Source organism: Dermacentor andersoni, chromosome 3, assembly GCF_023375885.2.
Source record: "Dermacentor andersoni chromosome 3, qqDerAnde1_hic_scaffold, whole genome shotgun sequence".
Classification (NCBI taxonomy): Eukaryota; Metazoa; Arthropoda; class Arachnida; order Ixodida; family Ixodidae; genus Dermacentor; species Dermacentor andersoni.
This window is the reverse complement of record NC_092816.1, coordinates 60,945,645-60,968,425: the sequence shown is the minus strand read 5'-3', so window position 1 is coordinate 60,968,425 and position 22,781 is coordinate 60,945,645. Positions and strand designations below refer to the sequence as shown.

Here is a 22,781-nt window from a genome sequence, read left to right as displayed (position 1 = left end):
AAGGGGGGCCTAGGCGAGGACAACCTACTTAGGGTGCATCACGCTTTTCTTATGAGCCACATCAACTATGTGGTCTCGGCCCTGCAGTGGACAAAGACTGAAAGGGACAAGCTTGACACGTTGATGCGGAAAAGCGTCAAGAAAGTACTGGGTATTCCGATCACGGCGAGCACGGACAGGCTAATGCAGCTCGGCGTTCATAACACGACCCTCGAACTCATAGAGGCGCAACGAGCGGCGCAGATCACGAGGCTTTCGGGCTCCAGCGCCGGTAGGTGCCTCTTGGAGGCTGCGGGCTTGCAGCCACGTTACAGTCACACCGAGGTGGTTAAGCTGGACGAGAATTCCAGAGGGACCTACGTCGTCAGCCCCTTCCCTAGAAACGTTCACCCGCAACATAATACGGGCAGGCGAGCAGCTCGTGCCAGGGCGATATTGAAGAAAACGGTCGGCATGGAAGCCTTCGTGGACGCAGCTCAATATGGGCGCTCCGGTAAATTCACGGTCACGGCGGTCAGCGAAAAGGGCGAGCTCCTATCTGCGGCCTTGGTAGGCGCTGTGACGGCAGACGTGGCAGAACAGGTGGCGGTGGCGCTGGCGATGCAGGATTCAAAAAGGCCGTATATCTACACTGACTCACGCGCAGCCGTCAGGGCTTTCGCTTCGGGAATGGTTGCGAGACAGGTGGAGGCGATTCTGAAAAACAAGTCCAGAACTAATTGTGACCCCGTGCATTATATTATATGGTTCCCAGCTCACATGGGCGACAACGTGCTGCCGGACCGCCCGAACCCCAATGAAATTGCTCACCGCCGTGCGCGAGAATTAACGCGCCGCGACGGCGATGGGGCTACATTGGATCCGGAGGAGCTCGGCCACAGCGACCCCTTATTAACCTTTCACGAGATCGTCTCCCATTATAAAGAGGAACGCAGGCGGTTCCCGCCTCCACATCCAAATCTATGCAGATCACAATCGATCACGCTTAGGATGCTTCAGACGAGGTCATATCCCTCGCGAGGTTTCTTAAGCAGAATTTATCCAGAAATTGACCCACAGTGCCCGGATTGTGGGGAGGTTAGCACTCTACCTCATATGCTCTGGCAGTGTCCTGCGTTACGGGATACGTCCCTCACCAGCGAACGGGACTGGGACGAGGCCATATCTAGTACGCAACTCAAGCTCCAGTCCATGGCCGTCCAGAGGGCCCGTGAAAGAGCGGAGAGGCTTGGCCTCCCGATTCCGACATGGGAGCAGCCAGCGGCGAGCCGGGGGCCCCAACGGGTCTCCAGCGGCGAGCCGGGGGCCCCAACGGGTCTCCACCGGCTAGTCCCTCAGGACCTCATTAAAAGTTCATTGTCTGTCTGTCTGGAGGTCAAAATTATTCTACCCCTCCATACTGCGGTGCTTCTCAAAGCCGCATGTTGCTCCAGAGGAAGTTGGGCGGGTTAGTGCTTAGGCTTACTAACGTGTTGTTTCCGGCGCAAAGTAGGACATGAAGCGGGGGCACTCCTCTGTCCTGTTCCCCTGCTTCACGTTATGCTACGGTGCGCCAGGAACAACATGTATACTAAGCCTCATGTTTTAAGAATCCATACTTGAATCAGTCAATCAAAGCTGTCTCACAGTTTGCCACGCCCGAAATGATATACATGTGTGTGTGTGCGTATGTGTGTGTGTGAACAAGACGAAGAGAGACCGAAGGGCCAGATTTTTATTAGTCATGTCATGAGGTACCAACAAACAAAGACACCAAGGACAATATAGGGTAGATTACTTGTACTTACTAGTAGAATTAAAGAATTGATAACTCAATGGAAATCAAAGCGGACGAAAAAAACAACTGGCCACAGGTGGGATACGAACCCACGTCTTCGCATTACGCGCGCGATGCTCTTAGAGCTTGAGCCACCGCGGCGCGGTTTCCCCATCCATTTTCTTGAGTATTTCTGTGTTACTACTACGACTAACCTCGGGAGTGTTAGTAAGCGCCACAACTCACAAACCTTGGCGGAGGATGTGGCCCATCCTTTCTGCCGGAGGCGTCACGTGTACGTGAACTGTTTCGGGTGAAGGCAACTGGTTAAATAAACCCACAAATGCTACCTGAAGGCATCAATGCTGCCGGATTTCAGATCCTCGTTATGCAATGAACGAGAAGAAGGGAAACGGAGAGGCCCTGATTTTTTATTAGACATAAAAAAGTCAACAAGGACACCAAGGACAGCATACGGTAAATTATTTCTTATTTCCTTGAATTAAGGAAATGATAAGTTAATGGAAATCAAAGTGGTCGAGAGAAAAACGACTGGCCGCAGGTGGGATACAAACACAAACTCAGGTCATCGCATATTATATATATATTAGTCTAATTCCATATATGCTTGCCGCCGCCCCCCGTACAGTTGTATTTAACTCAACAGAGTAATGCTATGGGAAAGCCGATTGCGAGCGTTTTGTGAGAGTTACTGAATTTCTGCTCTCTTTTAAACCGCGTTTTACGTTGCTTGTGCTTTGGGATATCTCAGTTACAATACAATGCGTTCGCGAGGTACGATTTTAAAGCTGCATGTTGCACTTGATTTTGTGGCACGCCAGGAATATTTTGATGGAAGCAGGATAGTACTGGAGGCATGTAACCCACCTGTCTAACTTCCCTTACACTACCTTACTTTACTTAACTCAACTTTATTTAAGTGTACCACACCGTGTGCACAGTGCGCTAAACAGAAATAAATTTTTACAAGTTGAACACTGTTTCGTTGCAAACGTCCATACGAGAAGGCGCAGGTACGACAGTACTGTTAAAAGAAAGGAAACTACAACGTTTATGTTAGAAACGCTTAAGTAGTCCATTGATTAAGACGCAGAGAGTTTTCGATGAGTACTTGGCAGCTTAGCATAACCACACGCCTTGTGGTGTGATGCTGAGCGCGACAAATGAAAGTGGAGAAAATAAAAAAAAAATATGACAGTAGAAAGAGGAGCAGGCATAAATAGAAACAGTGCGCACTGAGATAACAGCAGAGATACAGAGAGAGAGAGAGAGAGAGAGAGATAAAATTCGAGAGACAGGGAGGTTAACCGGAAGATGGATTACCGGTTTGCTACCCTGCGCTGAGGAAGGGGTAAGAGGAGAAAGAAAGATAAAGAAAAGCACACACAGAGAAAGAGAGGGAGATATAAATATTATAATCACTGATCTTATAAAGAACTAGCAGCAGTTTACAGGGTCTGGTTAAGGCGCGTGTACTGCGTAAGAATTTCTTGCGGTACTTTTGCGGCCTGTGGTGTAGAGACAGCGCCTGATAGACAATTTCGGAATACTGAACAATTTTTATCTTCGGACGTCGTAACGGAGTTTGAAAACATTTTTTTAAGAAGCCCTGCAACGTCCTTTCTTCAAAAGCGATTATTTATCGGAGGGATTGCGATGCAATTCAAGAAACACATACCCGCGGATAGTCTTTTTTTTTTTTTTTTTGGACAAGGCCCTAATAATAACGAAGTTATAAAGAGCACAACATATACGTTTTAGTGTTACTCTTCAACTCAACTTTCCTCCCATATGGGGCGGCAGGGATGGCAGGGATGGCAGTGTCCGGCTGTAGCTTTATTTTATTGCGTTTTCTTCAGTCCTCGTTCCACTTAGGGTAACCCTTCAAGGCTGGCGTCTGTCAAGGGTGACCGAGACAGCGGCAAAGGAGCGCGTTTCCCTCGGGAGCAGCTTGTGATCGTGAACAAACGTCAAACGACTGGCGCGCGTGTGCGCTATGATGTCATCATAGCGCACACGCGTGACGTCATAGGAGTTTATGCGCTATGACGTCATAGGAGTCCATGACGTCATAGAGGGAAATAATATAGGGGAACTCAAAACCAGCAGGAAATCGAGGGCGCTATCCTTTATGCGAGATGTGAAGCACAGGAACATCTGGCTCGCGGCTGTTTGCGGTGGCACTCTCTACAGAGCGCTAACGTTTTCTCAACGTGTTCAAAGCGTGTTGCAGCGCCACTTGAGTGGCTTAATCAGTGACACTGTGAAGAGCATGCAAGTACAGTTTGTGTGATCTTAATCCTCGCGCTCGCTACACGGCATGTATATTAAAGTCATGCGCTGCCGAATTCTACACATATTGCGAGAGAAAGACGAGAGGAAAGGTGAGGCGGGTAACCAGAGGCACGTCCGTTCGGTTTGCTGCGCTTTAACGAGGGAGAGAGGATATACGGAAGAAAAGATGAAAGCAGGAGGAGGGGAAAGAAAAAAGCGTCGGCTGCACGCACGCGTGTAGGGGCGCAACAATTCTGTAAGCCGTCGCAGAGACCCGGTGACTTGAGGTGGTGCAGTAATGCTTTCGTTGCCTTCTGCGCCAGCAACGCGCGCGGTCATGGTTTAGGGATTTGCATTTACGAATACGTATCTTGAAACGAGCCGGTTTAATGCTGTAGGCTCACACTCGACATTGCACTGGAAGCGAATGCACAAAAAGCTGTTGAATAGTTTCTTTCCTTCCGCAAGAGACACGTAGGCGCGTCACCCATTCCACAGCGTTTCATACAGTAACTACTAGAGGGAACTCTGGCGCTGCGATCGTTCAACCACCAAGAGAATGATGGGAAGTACATGAATTTGTCTATGGATTCCTACATGGATTTGAACATGGAGCGCTGCTGGAGCTACGCAATATCTTCGTGCTTGTGGATTCAGACGCTCTTGTGGCTTTGCTTACTATACGCTTTATCTGCCTTTACTGCCCTAAATTTTAGAGCAGTGTATATTTTTCTAAGAGCAGAATAGTTTGCGAACACACACAATTGCTACTAATTGCAGCGGTTCAGCCTGTCGAGGTAAATAAATCGAAACGCGCCAAGCATCTCAAAGCGCCGGCTAGCCCGCGAGAAATTTACAATAGAGTTCTTTGACTGCTTGTCGATGCATGCGTCCGTGACGCAATGGTTTCAATATCTGGCATCTGTACAAGAGGCCCTGTGTTCGCATCCTGCTGTCGGACAGGTTTAACAATGTTTATTTAATTATTTATTGCACGGTACTTTGTTGAAAATGACGAGATTACAAAGCCACGAAGCCGTTTGAAGGCAGAAGGACGAAGTTTAGGCAAATTCATGTACTTCCCATAATTGTCATGCTGGCTCGACCGTTCCCACTGCAGTTCCCGTAGACACTATCACAAGAGTTCCCTCTATTAATTATTGTATTAAACTCTACGACCCATTCCCGCGGCGAACGAGTGAGGCATTGTAAATGCCACCACTAGCCAAAATGTAATTACCGCAAACGTAATAAGAAAGAGACGTTAGTTGCATCCAGAGGCAAAGTCGCCTCTGATGTGAAAAGTGTAACACTAGCACAAGAACAAAGTGCAGCCAATCTTTCGTGACTTTTCGCGTCTTCCATCGCATTGTGACGCTACCCGATTCCATCTACTACGCCGCCAAGATTGATATCGGCTTTAGGTGGGAAGCCGCGCAGATTGAAAGTGGTGAGTCACGGCGAGCGGTAAAAAAAAATAGAAATTACGATAAGGAAAAGAATGCCTGTAGGTGAGACCACAGCTTGAAATACTCGTATTGTGCAGACATGGGAAGTTACGCTACACGAAGCATTATTGCTAACTTTAAAAAAAAGACTACATACGGCGCACGTGTGTCCACACCACGAGGCTGTTTCGCCGTCATTTCAAACTGTTTTCAGCAGCAACTACGTTGGATCGGAACAATTTCGCGCTCCTTCAAGGCAAGTCGATAGAAAACAGCCGTGATTCTTGTTGCCTTCTAAATCCTTCGTCTAGCTTCGCCTTACTTCCACACACCCACGGGACAAGATCACCTGTAGTAGCGGAGATAAAAAAAAAAAGAATTCGAAATCTTGATGTAGCGCCAGAATGGTCCCTCTCGCCTGATGAAACCTAAATGTTCGCTTTTGCATTATGGTGAGCCTTGGAGTGGATTTGCGTCCGCATTTCGAGCACCTTTTGGGATGATTGAATTCGGCGACGCAAATCCGTGACAAAGCCAACGACGCAGAAACAGCGAGTACAACGGCATTGTTCGTGCATTCGCAGTGGCACAGCGGCAAATTGGGCACTTCTGATCAGCAGGCGTGGTCGCGAGTTCGAATCCCAGCCGCGGCGACGGCGTTTCCACGGGGGCCAAAAAAAAAGAAAGAGCGCTCGTGTACGTAGCTTTAGACACGTCTTAATGAACACCAGCTGGTGAAAACTGGTCCGAAGCACGCCACAACCGCATTTCTCACAGTCAGAATGGTGTAGTGGGGAGCTCGTATTTTTTTTTTTTTTTTTTAGCCTAGCTGGTATTCTTTAACGTGCGTCAAGCGATACTCTAACTCTCATATACAAGGTCATCAAAGCTAAACTAACACTCATTTTAATGAAGAACGCTACGCCAGCTACGCAACACCTGCTTGCACAAGCGGTTTGCGCGCATTGGCGGACACAAATTTTGAAACAAGTTTGGAGTCGCCGAGCACTTTATACTAACTTCATTTTCCTGTTATCGCGATTGTAGTATATGTTTATAAATGAAACTTTAAAGACAATCGCATTTGAAGACAACTTCACTCTAAAGCGATTCGTGCACTGGTACGGCACCAGAAGTGCACCGGTTGAGACAGCGTTTGTGATGCGCCCGTGCAACCCCCCCCCGTGCTCACACTGCTCACTCTCCTCCTCCCCTGAATGCGAAATCAGCTCACTGAACGTCAAATTCGACGATGGATGTCTCGGAACAGAAGCACTCCAGGGGAATCAAACATAATCAAGTTGTCTTTCTTTATATACCATAACCGCAATATAGAAAGAAAAATCCAATTAAGATGTTTTTCGTTAAGTACGTGTTTGATGACTCTTAGCGTTCGCGAAAGTTGTATCCGCCAAAGCGCACAAACCGCCTGTGGAAGGAGATGTTGCGTTGCAAGGGAGACTCATCAAGAACATTACGAGGGTGACTTAGGATCAGTTTTGACCACCAGGGGGGATCATTAACGTGCACCCAGTGCCCGGCACACGGGCGCCTTTTCCCTTCGCCCCCGTCGAAATGTGGCCGCCGCCGCCGGGATTTGATCCCGCACCCTGGTGCTGAGCAGCGCAACGTCGTCACCGCTAAGCCACCGGCACCCACCATGGCTGCTCAGTGGCTATGGTGTTAAGCTTGCTGAGCACGAGACCACGGGATCGAATCCCGGCCGCCGTGGCAGCATTTCGATGGAGGCGAAATGCGAAAATACTCGTGGTGCACGTTGAAGAACCCCAGCTGGTCGAAACTTCCGGAGTGCTCCACTACGGCGTGCCTCATAATCAGAAAGTGGTTTCGGCACGCAAAACCCCATAATTTAATTTTAAGCCACCAGAATTACAGGTACTTGGCTACTCTGACAGATACTTGCAGATACTTTGACAGATACTTGGCTGCAACGCCAAGTATCTGTCAGAAGACTGGGACGCGCGGCAGGAGCGTGTGTACCACGTGCGCGCGCGCCATTTCCCGCGAGACCTCAGCGGCACGCAGGAATGAAACGGGCGCATAATATAGTCAATCTAACTACTGTATTTCGCGTCCGTCTCTCTCTCCGCGTACAACTATATCCTCTTACCATTCTCCCTTCGACAGACAACAAACTTCCTTCCCGTGACACCACAGCGTCACCGCCCGCACTGCGTGCGATTCGTATAAACTGCCTGTCTGCATTTCAGGTGTAGCTTATGAACTGTTTAGTGCAAGACCCAAGTATTGCATGACGTAAGAGTTGTGGCCTGCACGGTGGCATAAGCATTTCGGCATGTTACACGTTTCGTAGGATGACAGTAAGCGCAGTTGCATACGCATCGCTCTTTGTTTTAGGGTATCTAATGAAAGCATTCGCTTCACATAGATTTCAATATGTGCAATAGATCTGCGTTGCTTTTTTTCTTCAGGGAATCGACAGCTGTTCTCTAATTCCCTTCCTCCTCCTGCCTCTGAACTCACCCCTCCCCCCATTTCGAGCGGCTCCCTGCCTGCGCTATGCCAATGCGGGAGTGGCCGATTCAGCTATATTATGCGTGACGGATGGTAAGAAAGGAAGACATTTAAAAAAAAAACTGAACAGGGTTCAGGCCGTCACTTTCAGGCTCTTACAGACCAGATCCTACCTCACCCCCAGAGCGCTTAGTTGGGTAGACCCCAACTTCCCGCAGTCGTGCTCCAAATGCGGTCACGCATGATGCTCCTCCGACCACATGCTCTGGCTGTGCCCGTACAATGCGGGCTCCGACCTTCAATACGACCTTCAAGGCGTCCAAGTGGGACGCCTTGCTGAAGCGCTCGGATTTCACGAACCAACTACAGGCCGTCCGGAGGGCCCACCTCCCTGTCCCGTCGATGGCGGAGCCACTAACTTGATTGGGGAGCCTTCGGTGCCCCCCAATCAAGTTCCTCAGGACCCTCTAATAATGTTCTTGTCACTGTCAAGCTAAAAAAAATTAAATTATGAGGTTTCAGGTACCAAAAACTCGATCTGATTATGAGGCCCACCGTACTGGGGAGCTCGCGACCCGGTTTAATTTTGAACACCTGGGGTTCTTTCGCGTGCACCTAAATCTGAGTACACGGGTGTTCTTGCACTTCGCAGCCATAGGAATGCGGCCGCCGTGGCCGGGATTTCATCCCACGACTTCCTGTTTAGCAGTGCAACACCAAAGCCACTAAGCAACCACGGAGTGTAAAAGAAAAAAAGAGAAAAAAGAATTATGCTTCCGATTAGTAGAGGAACGCGGGCTGTCTCCTGCATCCTCACGCTGACAGGAACGCGATAAGAGACGTCGCAGATTACGTGCAGCCTTTCGCCGAAGCGTTATTCTTCACTACGATACCACAGTCTCAGCTATAACATAGATGCAAAAATTAATGAGACGTTAGAAGGAAGTGACAGCCTCCGAAGTGGGGCACGCAAAATGGGCGCACCGTCTTTTATTCGCGTTTGAAACAGAGCGCTTTACACGCGGGGTCTATGCATACTGACATCCGTTGCATAGACTTGAGGCGCTGAGGCGTTCTTTTTTCTTCCTTCGTTCCTTCCTTCCTTCCTTCCTTCCTTCCTTCCTTCCTTCCTTCCTTCCTTCCTTCCTTCCTTCCTTAATTTCTTTTTTTTTTAAGGCGACGGAGGCGGGCGTATCCGGGAGCTAAACAACGTTTTTTTTTGTCTCCACGCGATTTTCAACGCTATAAGGCTACATATTTAGAGAGATAAGAACTTCAGTGAGCCCCGGCGACGATGACACTTTGACGTCGCGTCGACTTATCGGATCGTGATTAGAGTTAACTCTGTAACTGCGACACGACGCGCGAAACACCGCGCCGCGGGCAGAGCTGCGTTTATATACGAGTATATATATGTATGTCCTCATCCGCTTTGCTTCCCACTTACGTCGATTTTGTTCTTTTAATGTGGCGCCGACGCAAGCATGAGTTTTGGTACGTAACCATTCTAGGGCTACTCCTCTCGGAAATCTGCCCGTCCGTCCGTCCATCCGTCCGTCTGTAACGCATGAAACGATGCGCACCTCAGGTATATATGGGGTCCTATGAGCGGTATATACGCGAGTGCCTTATGGCTATGTATGACTACTGAGATTTATGATTATCACTGTATGTAGCGAGCACTGCAGATGTATTATGAGTACTTAAGGTCAATAAACTACTCACAAGATGAACTGTATTAAATTAATTAGGCTAAATAAGGTTCATTAAGACTAATAAAGAATAAATAAGTTTAATGGGGATTAATTACGATGAAATTAAGCGAAATGACAATTAATTGATAGTGATTAAGTATAGTGAGACCAGCCATGATTATAAATTAGGTTAAATCAATTAGCCTAGTTAAAAGTGATTACGGGTAAATTATTTAAGCCGAATTAACATTCATTAAGGTTTCTTAACAACTGGAACGCCAATGCATTTCTCCGCAAAGTTCGGGAATTAATATCTCGAAACTGGTATCTTCCTGAGAATTCGTTCCAAGTGGATCCGCCTTGCGAACTCCACGGATAGAATTTGTAAATTGCGATGCGGGCAATTATGTAATTAGTTAGAAAGCTAATTAGTGAATTTCCGTTGATTAGTCATTTAGGCATTTTAACTTCTTGTGCAAGTATAGTGTCCTCCGCTTCGGGTAGACCAGGTCATGAACGAGAATATGTGCTATCCGCCACAGGCAAGCTTTAAGAATTTTTGAAAGTGCTTGCTGAGACATTCATCACAGAGACAATCTCTGAAGACGACGTTGCATTTACCACCATGACTCTAGCCTCAAGCTGCGGCAGGTTCTTGGTCCGTGGAGAAACACCGCTTGCGGCCCATTTGGCGTAACAAAAGCGCTCGTCACATTTTTCAGAACTACGGTCCCTAATGAGCATTCATGAACAGTTCTGAGTAAGCGTGCTTGTACGGGTGTATGTGCCGTTTGTGTATCCGTGTTATCACAATGCACGTCACATTCCTGTGTTGCTGTCACATTTCTGTGTTGCTGTCACCTCCCTTCAGAAGAGTAGGCAGGCGTTGTGCCCCTTCCGGTGGCAGTTGCCAGCCTGCTCCTTGCTTTCCCTTTCCTGATACCTGTGTATATGTGTTATGTGTATATGTGTTCAAAACAAATAATAATAATAATAATTTCCGTCCATCTCCCCGAGTAGTATGCCTTATCGTCAGCCAGACATGATATTTTAATTAAGGGCAACTCTCTCCATCTCTCTCTGTCTCTCTAGTATTTTTGAGCTCGTTCATATTTTTTGGGTGACCAGTACACATTAATTAACGAACTTATTCAGTATTAACCAAATGGCGATGTAGTTAATACAATATTTATTGAGAACACTTGAAAATGTCGTTTTCACTTTTTGCGACGCGTTACACTCTATCAGCAGCTCTATTTTCCATGCTCAAAAGAGCGCCCGCGAAATTGTCTAAAACGCCAGCACAGCCCGCGGTCCCTGGCGCGCTGTTTTATGCAAGACACGTTTGAAACAATGGGCCCGGAAACAAGGGGGTTCTCTTCGTTGAAAGGACGTTTATTTATTTCGCTGTTATACTTCCCTCTTCTCATTTAGGCATTCTCCGCTTTTCACGTTAGGTTAAGAATACGAAAACCGTACATTATTTAACCATTACGGTGGCGGCTCAATTTCGAAAGCCTCTAGGAGACTTCCTTAATAATTAACTTATTGTTGGTGCTAGTCCAACCTGTCAGCTGCCACAGTTTAAGGTTGTCTTACAAGCGTATCAAGTGAGACGCTTTTGCTTTGTTTTCCCTTGCCAATAGGAATAGAACCGAGGCCTGGCCAACCGTACCCTTTCAAGAGTCGACCGCGAAAGTATTTAAGATAAAAGATTGGGAGCAATCTTTTTTTTTTTTTTTGTCAGTGGTTTCAGACATCACGCCTGTTCACGACTGCTTTCTGCAATGACAGACAAACTCCATAAGCGATAGCGAGCGTCTGCAAAAAAACTCACGGCTCTGCGCAGTGCGCTTCAATTTATTGACACAGAGAGTCCTGGTACATGGGCTGTGTTTTCCGAATCGAGACTGTTTTTACACGGCACGCAGTCAATTCTTAGACTTTGAGCTCACGAACAGCTAACATATGAAATCGTCAAACTTCATCACGACGTCAAACAGAAAGGCCACGAAATTATTTTCCAGTGTCTACCTGGCCATCGCGGAATCAGTGGATATGATCAAGCAGCAAAAGCTGCCAGAGAGTCTCATCAAAAACAACGACAGCGTTCCCATTCCTCTTTCCAGGACATACGCTGCAAGGCAGCTCCGTCACCTGGCACGCAAGCTCTCTTTAACAGAGTAGAACATCGCAAATATAAGGCGCGCCAGGGTGTAGGAACGGAACCCTTCGCTCCACCTCCGACCTCCACCCGGGCTTCACCGACGTAAGGCATCGCTTCTGTACCGGCTGCGGTTGGGAGTGGCTTTCACGAAGGCGCACACTACTTTGCTTGGAATGACCGACGGTGCTGCATGCGACCTGTTCGACGTGGAAGAGAATATCGAATGTCTATTGTGCCATTGCCATCGATTTCAGTCGGAAAGACAATCATTATCTATCGCATTTCGCCGTTGTTTGTGCAGGTGCTGCTTGAACACCATCCCCACCGCTCGTCGGCCCACAAAGCTGCGAAGGCACCTTTGTCTTTCTTGAGGGCGACTGGCCTATGTGAACTCCTTTGACTCACTCAGGCCCTCCGCGTTCGTGTGCGAGCTCACCGCGGCTTTCCTCCCCCTCCCCCTTCCCTCCCTCATTTTTCTATTCCCTCTCACCCGTCCCCGACAGTAGGATAGCCAAGCAGACGCATTTCTGGTTAACATCCCTGCCTTCTCTCTTTATTTCCTCCTCCTCCTGCAAAGACGAAAGTGTGAAGTACGAAATGTTCAGCAATACGACTTCAATATTCACTTGAATCGGAAGAGTGCATCGTGGATTGCCTAATCCTCACACTCGAGTAAAAAATTTGGCTCGCCATCCCGGCGCTCCGGAAGTGTATGTATAGCGGAGCTGTTGAAAACCACCGCTACAACTGCTGCGGGGGTTTGCAATGCTTCATTGCTTCATAGCAATGGCAGTAATGGCAGTAACGGTAATTTTGACAGTACGCCGCCACTGGATGTATTGCCGTCTCTTTTTAAATAAGTAAGCATTTATATGCCTACCCAACGAGAAATTAGTCCGTCACGTAAGACAATGAGCGGCTTATACCCCCTTAAGCAATGGCTCATAACCCTGTAAGCAAGCAAAAGTGACAGAGATCATTTATTTGTCGTTTAGTCGTTGCTCTTGAGGTCGAGTGGGTGGTGTTCTCATTCCAGGACTCCACTGGCCATGGCTGCTCGACATACTTGCAAAAAATGCGATGGCTCATACCCACGTAAGGCAGAGGCTATACAAGCGCTCGGCAAAGTGAAATGAACATTTCAATAAAGCATTTTATACCCTTTTCAGCAAATGTAGTTGTGGTTTTGCGACATAATCGCTAAATTAATTGTAATTCACCTTACTTAACACCAAAGGTCATGGGTTCGACTCCCACCAAAGGTTGAGGGTTCGGGTGCCTTAATTAGCTCTATAATAATTGCGGCTAATTAACTTCACCTTAATTAACGCCAATAGTCGTGGCTTCGAGTGCAGTAATGAACTCTGTCTTAATTAAGCCTGCCTTATCATGTTCGCTATCCGACAGGATAAGCGAACGACCGATGAGGGTTGAAAAGGCTTTATACTGGTGACATCAAGTACCACAACGTTGATAATGACACCGGGCTGCGTGGAGATGAGCAAGTGGCACAATGCTTGTGCGAACTTAGACAACTATCATATGAGTTGATGCGTGAATTTTTTCCCTTTCCCGCTCCTCGTATTCACGCTGCTCCTCGACAGTCCTAACTATGAGTTGCGTACCCGTGGTGGTGCTACAACAATGAAATCAGTCGCTAGCTGCCGTCACCGTGGCAGCTTGCGCAGCAGTAACCTTCACCGGGAAAGGTATGCGGGGAGCGCTACGTGCTTGTCATTGTTATCAGGAGCACCTTATCGTCAGTTATGCGGCTCAGGGGCTTGTTTTGTGCGTGTTCTTTGATGAAACGAATGCTGTTCTGCGCGTTGTATGCGTGATTTCAAATAATGTATGGACTTTTCGCTTCACTTTGCTGAGTGCATGAAGCCTGCTACCTCCGCCGCGGGTCGGCGCGGTATTGCGCCACCTTCGGAATCGGCCCGCATTTTTCTCCGTGAACACGAAAAATTGCGACCGACGAGAGGCTAACAGCGTCGCTGCATTAAAAAAAAAAAAGTGGCGCTTTGTCTATGATGAGGCGTAGCCTTCATAGGTGCAGCTATGAAAGATTCGTCCGTTCTGAGACGAAGCCCCATTCTGTTCAAAACAAGCGAAAGCCACGGAAGGAAAAGGCATCGTTACGCTTCTGCGAATGAGAACTCACGATGCTATCTGCGTTGAATATACGGCTGCGCGAATTCTCTCCCTGGCAACGAAATCGCGATTACATATGATTGCAGCTTTGTACGTTACTCCATACCCGTTTTAAAAAAATGATTCACTGCTATAGGTTAGTTTGTCTTGCATAATTGTTCAGGTCACTCGGCGATACAACATTATGATCATCACCATCATCAGCATCGTAACATCATCGTCATTATTATTATTATTATTATTATTATTATTATTATTATTATTATAAGTTGAAAACTTATTTACACTTGACAGGCGAGGGAGAGCGAGGGGCAGGCTGCCACCTGCCACCGGAAGGGGGCACAACGCCTGCCCCACACTTTTTAGAAAAGAGGAAACAGGAACATAGAAACAGAAGATAGGAAGAAGGGGGGGGGGGGGAAGCACACAACGAAGAAAGCGCTCACGTTCACCTGCCGTTATACGTAATCGTAATCTACGTAATACGTAATCCACCTCAACGTCGGTATAAACCTTACCCGTAGAAACGTCGCACACAACAGGCTCCCTAAATACAGAACACTTGCACCACAGTCCTGCGGAAATCAGTGACAACACAAAACCTCCGAGCTACGACAACAAGATAGAACGCGGACAGAGCAAGAGCGGCTTACTGAGTCGAACTGAATCCCTTGTACCGCTGTAGAGTTCGCAAGTCAACAAGTTGTTAACGCGAAGCGCGCATCTTCCGCACATTCTTTAGGCAGTTGAGCTGCTGCAGCAACAGTCTTTTTTGTTTTCCTTTGGATAAATTTGGATGTAATTCCATGCCGGTCGCGATATCTCTCGTACAGTGTCCTCCCTTCGAAATGATGACGGACTTCCATCCGCTTTGTTTCAAAACACGCGTTTCGACGATCCAGGCTTCCGCGCTCTCGACGCAGATATAATGCGAATCCACGGCGAGCGTGCTGGCCTCAAAGTCGAACGGAAGAACGCGGATAATCTCGATTTACCGGGTGCCTCTTGCAAAATCCGTCAACAAGCGTCGCTGTACGCTTTTTCGTTTTTTTATTTCGTTTTTATCCCACCTGCGCGTTCAGGTTAAAGAACAAGCGAAACGAACGAAATCTTCCGACGCATCACGTCCGCGAGCTACGGTTACGGCTGCTTTTGTTTCTTTATTCTTTTGAAAGAAGGGAAAGCAAAGCGACAAATGAAAAACTTAAATCTAAGAGTGCAGAGGTCAAGACCCGGCTAATATCTTTATAAACTTGATAACAGAATGGCACACACTGCCACCACTTTGCTGTAGGAAGTCTGAAAAATGAAGTAGACATATCATAGACCATGCGAGGTGTAATCGCTTCTTTCATTTACTTTTTTTTTTGTTTTTTTAGCGCGGCAGTACAGCAACTCCTGTATCTATCCTGCTGTGCCTTCTTTCTTTCTAATCGCGTGAGGGCAAAAAAAAAAAATGAGATTAAGTAGTCGTTAAGGAGTTGTCCACGGCAAGTCAACGGATCTACGTTCATGCGGAATAATCCTTCGTTATTCCTGCTACTTCTACTGTACCGGCAGATTCAGGAAGCCGCGTCCGTTAACGACGTCTCGTTTCTCGGCGGCGGCCCGCAGAACCGAATGTGGATGCGTAGTGAATGCCGTCAGATTTCGAACCAGCTCGTTTAAGCTTTCGTTGGCAGTGGAGCAACAAGAAACAGGCTTCATTTCGTCTTGCTGAGTCCTTTTTTAACCGATAGCTCTCTTAGGTTCTTCTGCACGGCCTTCAGCGGCTGCTAGATGAGCGCGAGAAAGGGAGCTATAGAAAAGCGGATAGCGTAGATTTCAGATTTAGGTGCGCGCTGTTCATGGCTTTAGCAGACCTAACTTTAGGAGACTCTCTCGCAAGCCTTGGTTTGCTTATTTGTGGAATCAAAACCTCTGTGCTAGAATCTGCTAGTAACCGAGTTTACTTTACTTGGTGGAGCTACAAAACTTGACACAGACCCTACCTCCGCGAAAAAAAAATACAGCTTTGTTTCATATTGCAGTGACGGGATAGCTGGAGCAATGTCACGCGCAGTAAGCCTTTTATAGCTGCGTATTGCGTCAGTTTCGGCGTAATCATTTTTATACGTACGCGCACAATTGTTATTATTGCGATAGCAAACATACGAACACTCAAGGCGCATTTCTGTCGTCTGCGTCGCCGTGCGGTTCCGTATAAAATACAAGGGCGATAAAATTGTCGTTGCGCGCCGTATGCTGTATGTGCGAGTGAAAGCTTGCGAGGGTGAGCCGGCAATCCCGGCTCCATCTCGCGCACGCAATGGAGGGAAGCGGGGAGGAAGCGCGCCGACTTCCGTCGCGCGAGGCCCCGGGACGAAGGTTGGGGGGGGGGGGGGGGGGGCGTCGCGCACCCGCCCGGGCCGCTGAATCTTGAAAGCTAACTGCGACGGGGACACAGTCCGCCGCGCGCTGTGTTCTCGCGGCTTAGCTCGCGTTGATGCGAGACGCAACACGAAGGTCGATTCGCTCGCTGCTGCTGCCGCGCTTCCTCGCTCCAGCGTTTTGACAGCGAGTTTCCGTGGTCATCGAGTGAGATGAGTTCATGTTTGCTTGAGAGCGCGTGACACCATGCTTGTTAATTTAGATAGTCCGCCTATGTTAACAAGTTTACGCGGCTGATAAAATTACTATACTTGCTTCGTATAGCTGTCCAGCTAATTTGCTATCGCAATGGAAGCTTCGCCTTTCGGGCTAAACTGAGGCTTTTTTTTTTCCTTTCAAAAAGAAGGAGAAAAGTTATGCGTTACTGCATGCGTCGTGATTGGTTCGGCTTTGCGGCTGATAGTTTGGTGTACTTTATCTGGTGCTGGGCCCTCCGATTGTCATGAACATCGGTAACGCGGCTTCTAGTTGCATAATGCAGTTGAAGATATCGGACCGCATCGACACATTGCGATGGACTTGTGAAAATTATTTCTTTTGTTTGGAAATCTGATAGGCGCCACATGACAATTCCAGATAATTTTTTTCCTTTTAGTCACCACAGCCTATGCGCCAATTACGTTTTTTTTTTCTGACAAAATAGCTATTCATGTTTGCACGCACAATTCCACAGTCATCATCAGCACCGTAATCGTAGATCCGCGCCGAACTGATAGCTGAATGTGCGCCACGAAAGCATTTGATAAAAAGCGAATGCACAATTATTGTTGGGGCAGTTCCTGTGATTGCATAACACATAACTTTGCCACACCCACTGGGCAACGGCGGCCGGTGTGGTGACAGAATGCCACCTTTTAAACATAAAATAATAGGGGTGCACGGGAAGGAACTCAAGACTACCCAATTAGGGTGGAATGCGGCACCATGCTCGCCTAAAGTCATAACTGAATCAGGATTTCTCCCAAAAAATCAATTGTTGACCCCTTAAGAACAACTCGAAAGAACTGGACGTACAGAAAAGAGGCACAAGAACAAGTTATCAACTGATTTTTTTTTTACTACTATAAAAGAAGATGCCTTTAAACCTTCTGCGAAGTGTGCCTAAGATATCCTTGGTATGAACACAACTTGTTGTGTAACCTTGTATATATTGTGTTGTAGACTGTGCTTAATTAAGTTAAATGTGAACTGCAAGTGACTGCGCTATTAGCTTGTTTTAAATTTGACCTTTTTACGACCTGCCTTTACCTGATGCCATTTTTTTAAAACCTGCGCACTTTCTACAGATATTTTGGTAGGGACTCCACCACGCAAGTTTCTGTTAATGTTTTGCTGAAGTTATGACATTGCCAAACATTTCGCAGAGAAACGCTGGTAACACCGACTTATTCGGTAAATGGCTTGAAACTCTTATTGTTCTCTTCCCACAAGCAAAGTAGTCCTCGGTGTAGAATATATGACACTGATTGAATAGAGCATAAGTACACAATATAATGAATTATAGAATAAGTAACCTGAGCCCGGGACAGGCGGGACTGCTAATTCATGCAACATTCGGGCACTGCCCAACGATAAAGCCTATAAAAGTCTCGCAGCAATTACGGCAGGAAGGCCCACAAACTACCAGTCCATTACGTCGACGGCATTCGGAGCACGATAATTCTCCGTGCACGTTGCCTTTGTCCTACCCTGCATTACTAAAATTCATTCTCTCTCTTTATTTCATTAGAAGGCACTCATGCTGAATGAGCTCACGGGAAAGCATTCACCTTAAGGACAGGCAGAATCGTAAATAAGTAGGCCTGTTCACCGGAGTCGGATTCCAAACGTAACGACATCAAATAAAGCTATGCTGCGGATTTGCGGCACCGTCCGATTGTAGCATGAAGGTACGCTAACCATCCGCGAACTAACCGGCTAAAACTGGCTGCTAGCATTGTTAAGTTCCTTGCTGAAGCACTTCACGCGAGGATGTTGTATAGTAATTTGTTGTCAACAGCTGTAGCGCAACTTATGTAATTTGTCTCAAGTAGAGGAATCAGAAAGAACTCCTTTTTTTTTAATGGATTCTCAAAGGACCGTTCCTCTAAGCTGTGTACCACTTTTTATGCAGTCGTCATTGTGATGCGACTGTTTGTTGGTTACTCTAATAGAACGCATTTGTAAGAGGGAACTGGCCAGGTTAGTGTAAAGCCACAAACGAGCTGTGTTTGTGGCCACATCACCGCTCTCCAACACCCCCCTCTCCCACTTACGTGAAAAAGTTTCAACCGTGCGCTCCGTGTTTGAAAGCCAAGAAAAATGCGCAGCTCATTCGCGTGTTACAGACAAAATTTTTTTATTTTCTTTTGTATTTCTTCCGCTTTGCCATGGTACCTTAATTCTTCATTGTGGTTGTATGTATATGTATCTTAATCGGTCCGTTACCGTCGTGTCGAGGGCGCATTCTCCTCGTCAAGCTGCTGTATGCAGTAGCTTTTAGTGAATGCTCCTTCCTTTCACGTAAAGAAAAAAATAAAGGTAATTGAATTGAACGGAATAGTGCCATCTTATTTTATTTCACTTGATAGCAAGCGTGCACAGCGATTACTATTCAGCCTCACCATTTTCACATTATGTCTCCAGCTAGTAATTATTTCCTTCGGCAGAGAGTTAAGGAGAGAAAGCAGGTCTTTAAACCTCACTGACACGGGAAAGTCGCGTTGCAGTCTGATAGAATATTACGGGTCATTTTGCGTGCCTTGGTGTAATGTTATTTTTTTTTTATTTCAGTTTGATGTCCTCATAACTGCTCCTCGTCAGGGGCTTCTTATGCATTTTACTGTGTGCTAAGCTGTATCAGCACGAGTATAGAGTACAAATGCTCGTCTCATGTCAGGCGCTGACAACGCATTACCCATAGATGTATGAATTTGCAAGTTCATGTGAAGTTTTTAGTAAGTAGAATCAATTTTCTTACGCTTTCTTTTATCCCCTTCTTTCTCTGTTTGTGCCTTTTTCTTTCTTTCTGGCTCCCCTTACTTCTTTTGCAGTGCAAGGTAGGAAACTGGATATATTTCTTCCGCTAACCTCCTTACCTTTCGAATATTATCAATACAAAGTGTTTCTTGTTTGTTTGTAGCTACGATTTTAGAGCAGCGAGCTCATCAGTGGCCAAACTTCCGATACTTTCGCAAGTCAATAAAGAACAACAATACGTTTTTAATAAAACCAGTAGATAGAGCACAGTGCTGTATAAGATGTTTTGTGGCTTGGTCATCTGCAATCTGCCTGCCATTTAATTTTAGTTACAGCGCTAGTCAAGCTTCGCACGCTGTAATAACCTCGAGATGCCCTGATCGTCAAAATGAGGCGCGTTCACGTGATCAAATGCTGCCATGAAACAGTTATCTTAACCGATGAGGTACAAAAGGCGGAACCTAATACGAATATTTCAGTACAGATCTTTCCAATCACAACATACTTAGAGCTGAATATTATACGCTATCGATGCGTTGTGTAAAAAGGAAAAAAAAAACATTCGCAACAACTTTTCTTAAACCAGGATTCCTTATCAGTGCACAAAGAAAGAACGTCTTCGCAGGCTCACACGGCGTAACAATAAGCGAGTGGAATTGTGCAAAAGGATACGAGAAAAAATCTGGACTCGTACTCGGGCAAACTTTCTTATCTCTTTCCTCGGGCGTCCTCGATCGAAGCACATTCGTGCGTTAAAAGGATAGCGCGGGTTCTCTTTTCTTACTTTTATCACAAAGCGTGTTTGCAGAAAACGACAATAGTGCTACATTTCTAAAGTGTATGCCGTAATCGCATTTTTGAAGATAAGCTAACTTTCCCCGGACATATTTACGAAAACGGGAAAAGAGCGCTGAATACGCACTGTTTAAAAAATGCAGAATACAGGTGCAAAGAAGCACATTATCTTATTCATAGGCATTGCAAGCGCGCCACTGCATTGATTTTTTTTTTGTCTTAAACGTAATGCCACTTAGCACCGCCCTCGCGTTTACATGCTGAGGCTAGCCGATCCCAGCCCATGTATGGAAACAAACCAAAATCCTATTTTAGAAGGAACAACACACTGCGGTCCGGTCGGCGTCCTGCACTGATGCCGTAAGATAACACTTACCGCGGTATTAGCGGACAGCTCACCAGTTAACCTTTAACGGCACTCATAGTAGAGTATAGCGCGGTTTGCAAGCCACGGGATTTCTTTCTCGTGTTTTTGAGGCGAGCTCGCGAATGCTTAGTTTACAGCGACGTGACTAATTAATTATATGAGGGTCATTCTCCTTTGAACGTAATTCACCCGCACGAAACATAGTTTCACCGAAGGTGGCCTGTATTTAGTTTCTTTCAGATGTTGTTTCTGTGATAGGCTATTCAAAGTACAGCAACTAGCACAACAACGGTAACTATAACAGAAGGCAGAAATTTCGGTCGGTTCCAGACGACGTTGTTCACACATAACGCACTAAATATACGTCTGTTTGGCGTGAATCTTGCGCATTCGAAGCGCACGTTGCGCAGCCTGCTTTCGCCGTTTTGCAAACTAATGATAAGCAAATATTTCGCTGCGTTCAAACACAAGCAAAGCCTCGATCAGAGGCAAACCGGCCACAGAGAAGCCACTCAACATTTCCACTTATCATATTCTACAATATTTCACAGAAAAGGAAGAAAAAATGAAACAAAAAGACAAAGAAGTCTGCCTCACTCACCAAGAGCGCCAGTGCCACGCTGAAAGCGACGACGAATGCGCAGGGGTGGCGCATGGTGTCTCTGTGACGTCTCCCAGTCACTCAAGAGAACGTCTTGTACGGAAGGGGGATTGAACAAACAGCGATCACCGCGAACGGTTCGTCACAGAAAGTAAAAAAAAATATCTCTTATCCTCCTCTCTGCTCGACGGAAGAACCTGGGAAATTTACGGGGATGACCAGCCGGAGGGGTGTTGATCCGCACCCTCCCTTATTCTTGCTTTCGTTTGAACGAAAGATAGGAAACAAACGAGAAACAAAGACAGAGCCTTCAAGGATCGTACGCTGCCTCCTGTCGTCGCCAACTTAGCAGCATCGAAAGCGCCGCGAAAACAAGAAAAAGTGCCGATGCGACACGACAGAAGCGCGCGCGTTCTCTCTTGTGCGAGTCGTTGGGAATGAGCAGCCCGTCCGTCCGCGTCGGTTTCGAAGTTTGAGGCGGCAGAGAAAGTCTGACCGTCCCGGCAACGGAATCGGTTCCCCGTTATATAGGCTCAGATGTTGCGCATCGATCACGCCATGACGTCACGGCGCCGGGAGATCGGCCATTGGTCGACGCCAAGCGGGAGGCTGTGGTGCGAAGAGCGCCGCCCGCTTCTGGGGCGAGCGTCGTTCACTTCGCCTTTCGCTTTTGTTTTCGCTTTCGTTTCTTTCTGCTTTTTTTTTTCGGGTGAACTCGCGTCCAAAGCGCTGCCCGCGACCGTTGGAGCTTTCCCTGCAGACGACATTTTCGAGATCAAGAGAATTTAGCTTGTGCCACAGTTAGCGAGTGGCCAATATGTCGAGATTTCGTACAGCGGTGTCTGTAGCGCGTCTCCTAACCAAGGATTATCTATCCCATCCTATCTACGGATTACCGCCAACAGCACGTCGGTAAATGTGGTAGTCGCTGTAATGCGCTCTTTAGCAACACTAAGTGCCTCCCGCGCCGTCAAAGTGGTCAAAAGCGTCGCGTGGGAATACGTATTATGCACAGAAAGAAATTTACTTTTTGGTCAGTTGAAAAATAGCCTTTTGACCTTTCCCTTTCTTTGTTATTTTTCGATATGTTTCAATACCTTTCGACTAAATTTAGATAATGCTCGGCTTGATTTCGGTGACGTCTTTCGGCATGCTTTCGAAAACGTCGAGATATCCCTTTGTACTTTCGACAACAATCCCTCGTTTGTTGGAAATGCATCCATACACACGTCTTCTACCGTCTTCTGTCGTATTTCTTAGCGTTCGACATAACCCTTCCAACGTTTATTTTCCCCTCCCAAACATTAAAAAAATATAATTACGCAGTTCGAAAGCACATTTTGAAATCGATGGTGAAGCGAAGCTTTCTTGAAGCGACTACTTAAACGCTGTAGAACTTTTCATCTTCTGCAACGTCTTCTGCAGCACGAGTCTTGCAGCACAGATGATTTGCCGTGCCTGCCCGGCAAGTCATCGGCAAGACTCGGAAACCCTCACCAAGCGACCAACGCGATCTAAAGGATTGCTGATTACACCGCCACAGAGATCGGCAAATTGCTTATCACGCCATCTCTGAGATAAGCCAGTTTACTATTGCACTATATCTCCAAGACAGGCCCA

General features: G+C 46.9%; 1 protein-coding gene across 3 annotated transcripts in view; it reads right to left on the bottom strand.

The window, feature by feature from the left end:
• Positions 1-22,163, bottom strand: part of LOC126547073 (uncharacterized) — a 198,173-nt gene extending 176,010 nt beyond the window's left edge. Inside the window, exon 1 of one of the 3 annotated variants that reach the window (XM_055062915.1) lies at positions 21,162-22,163. In XM_055062915.1, coding sequence (XP_054918890.1) covers positions 21,162-21,215 — 54 coding nt within the window. In that variant the 5' untranslated portion in view covers positions 21,216-22,163. The remainder of the gene's footprint in view (positions 1-21,161) is intronic. The other 2 variants (XM_055062920.1, XM_050194925.2) reach the window with 2 other exon arrangements.
• Positions 22,164-22,781: the final 618 nt, after the last annotated feature.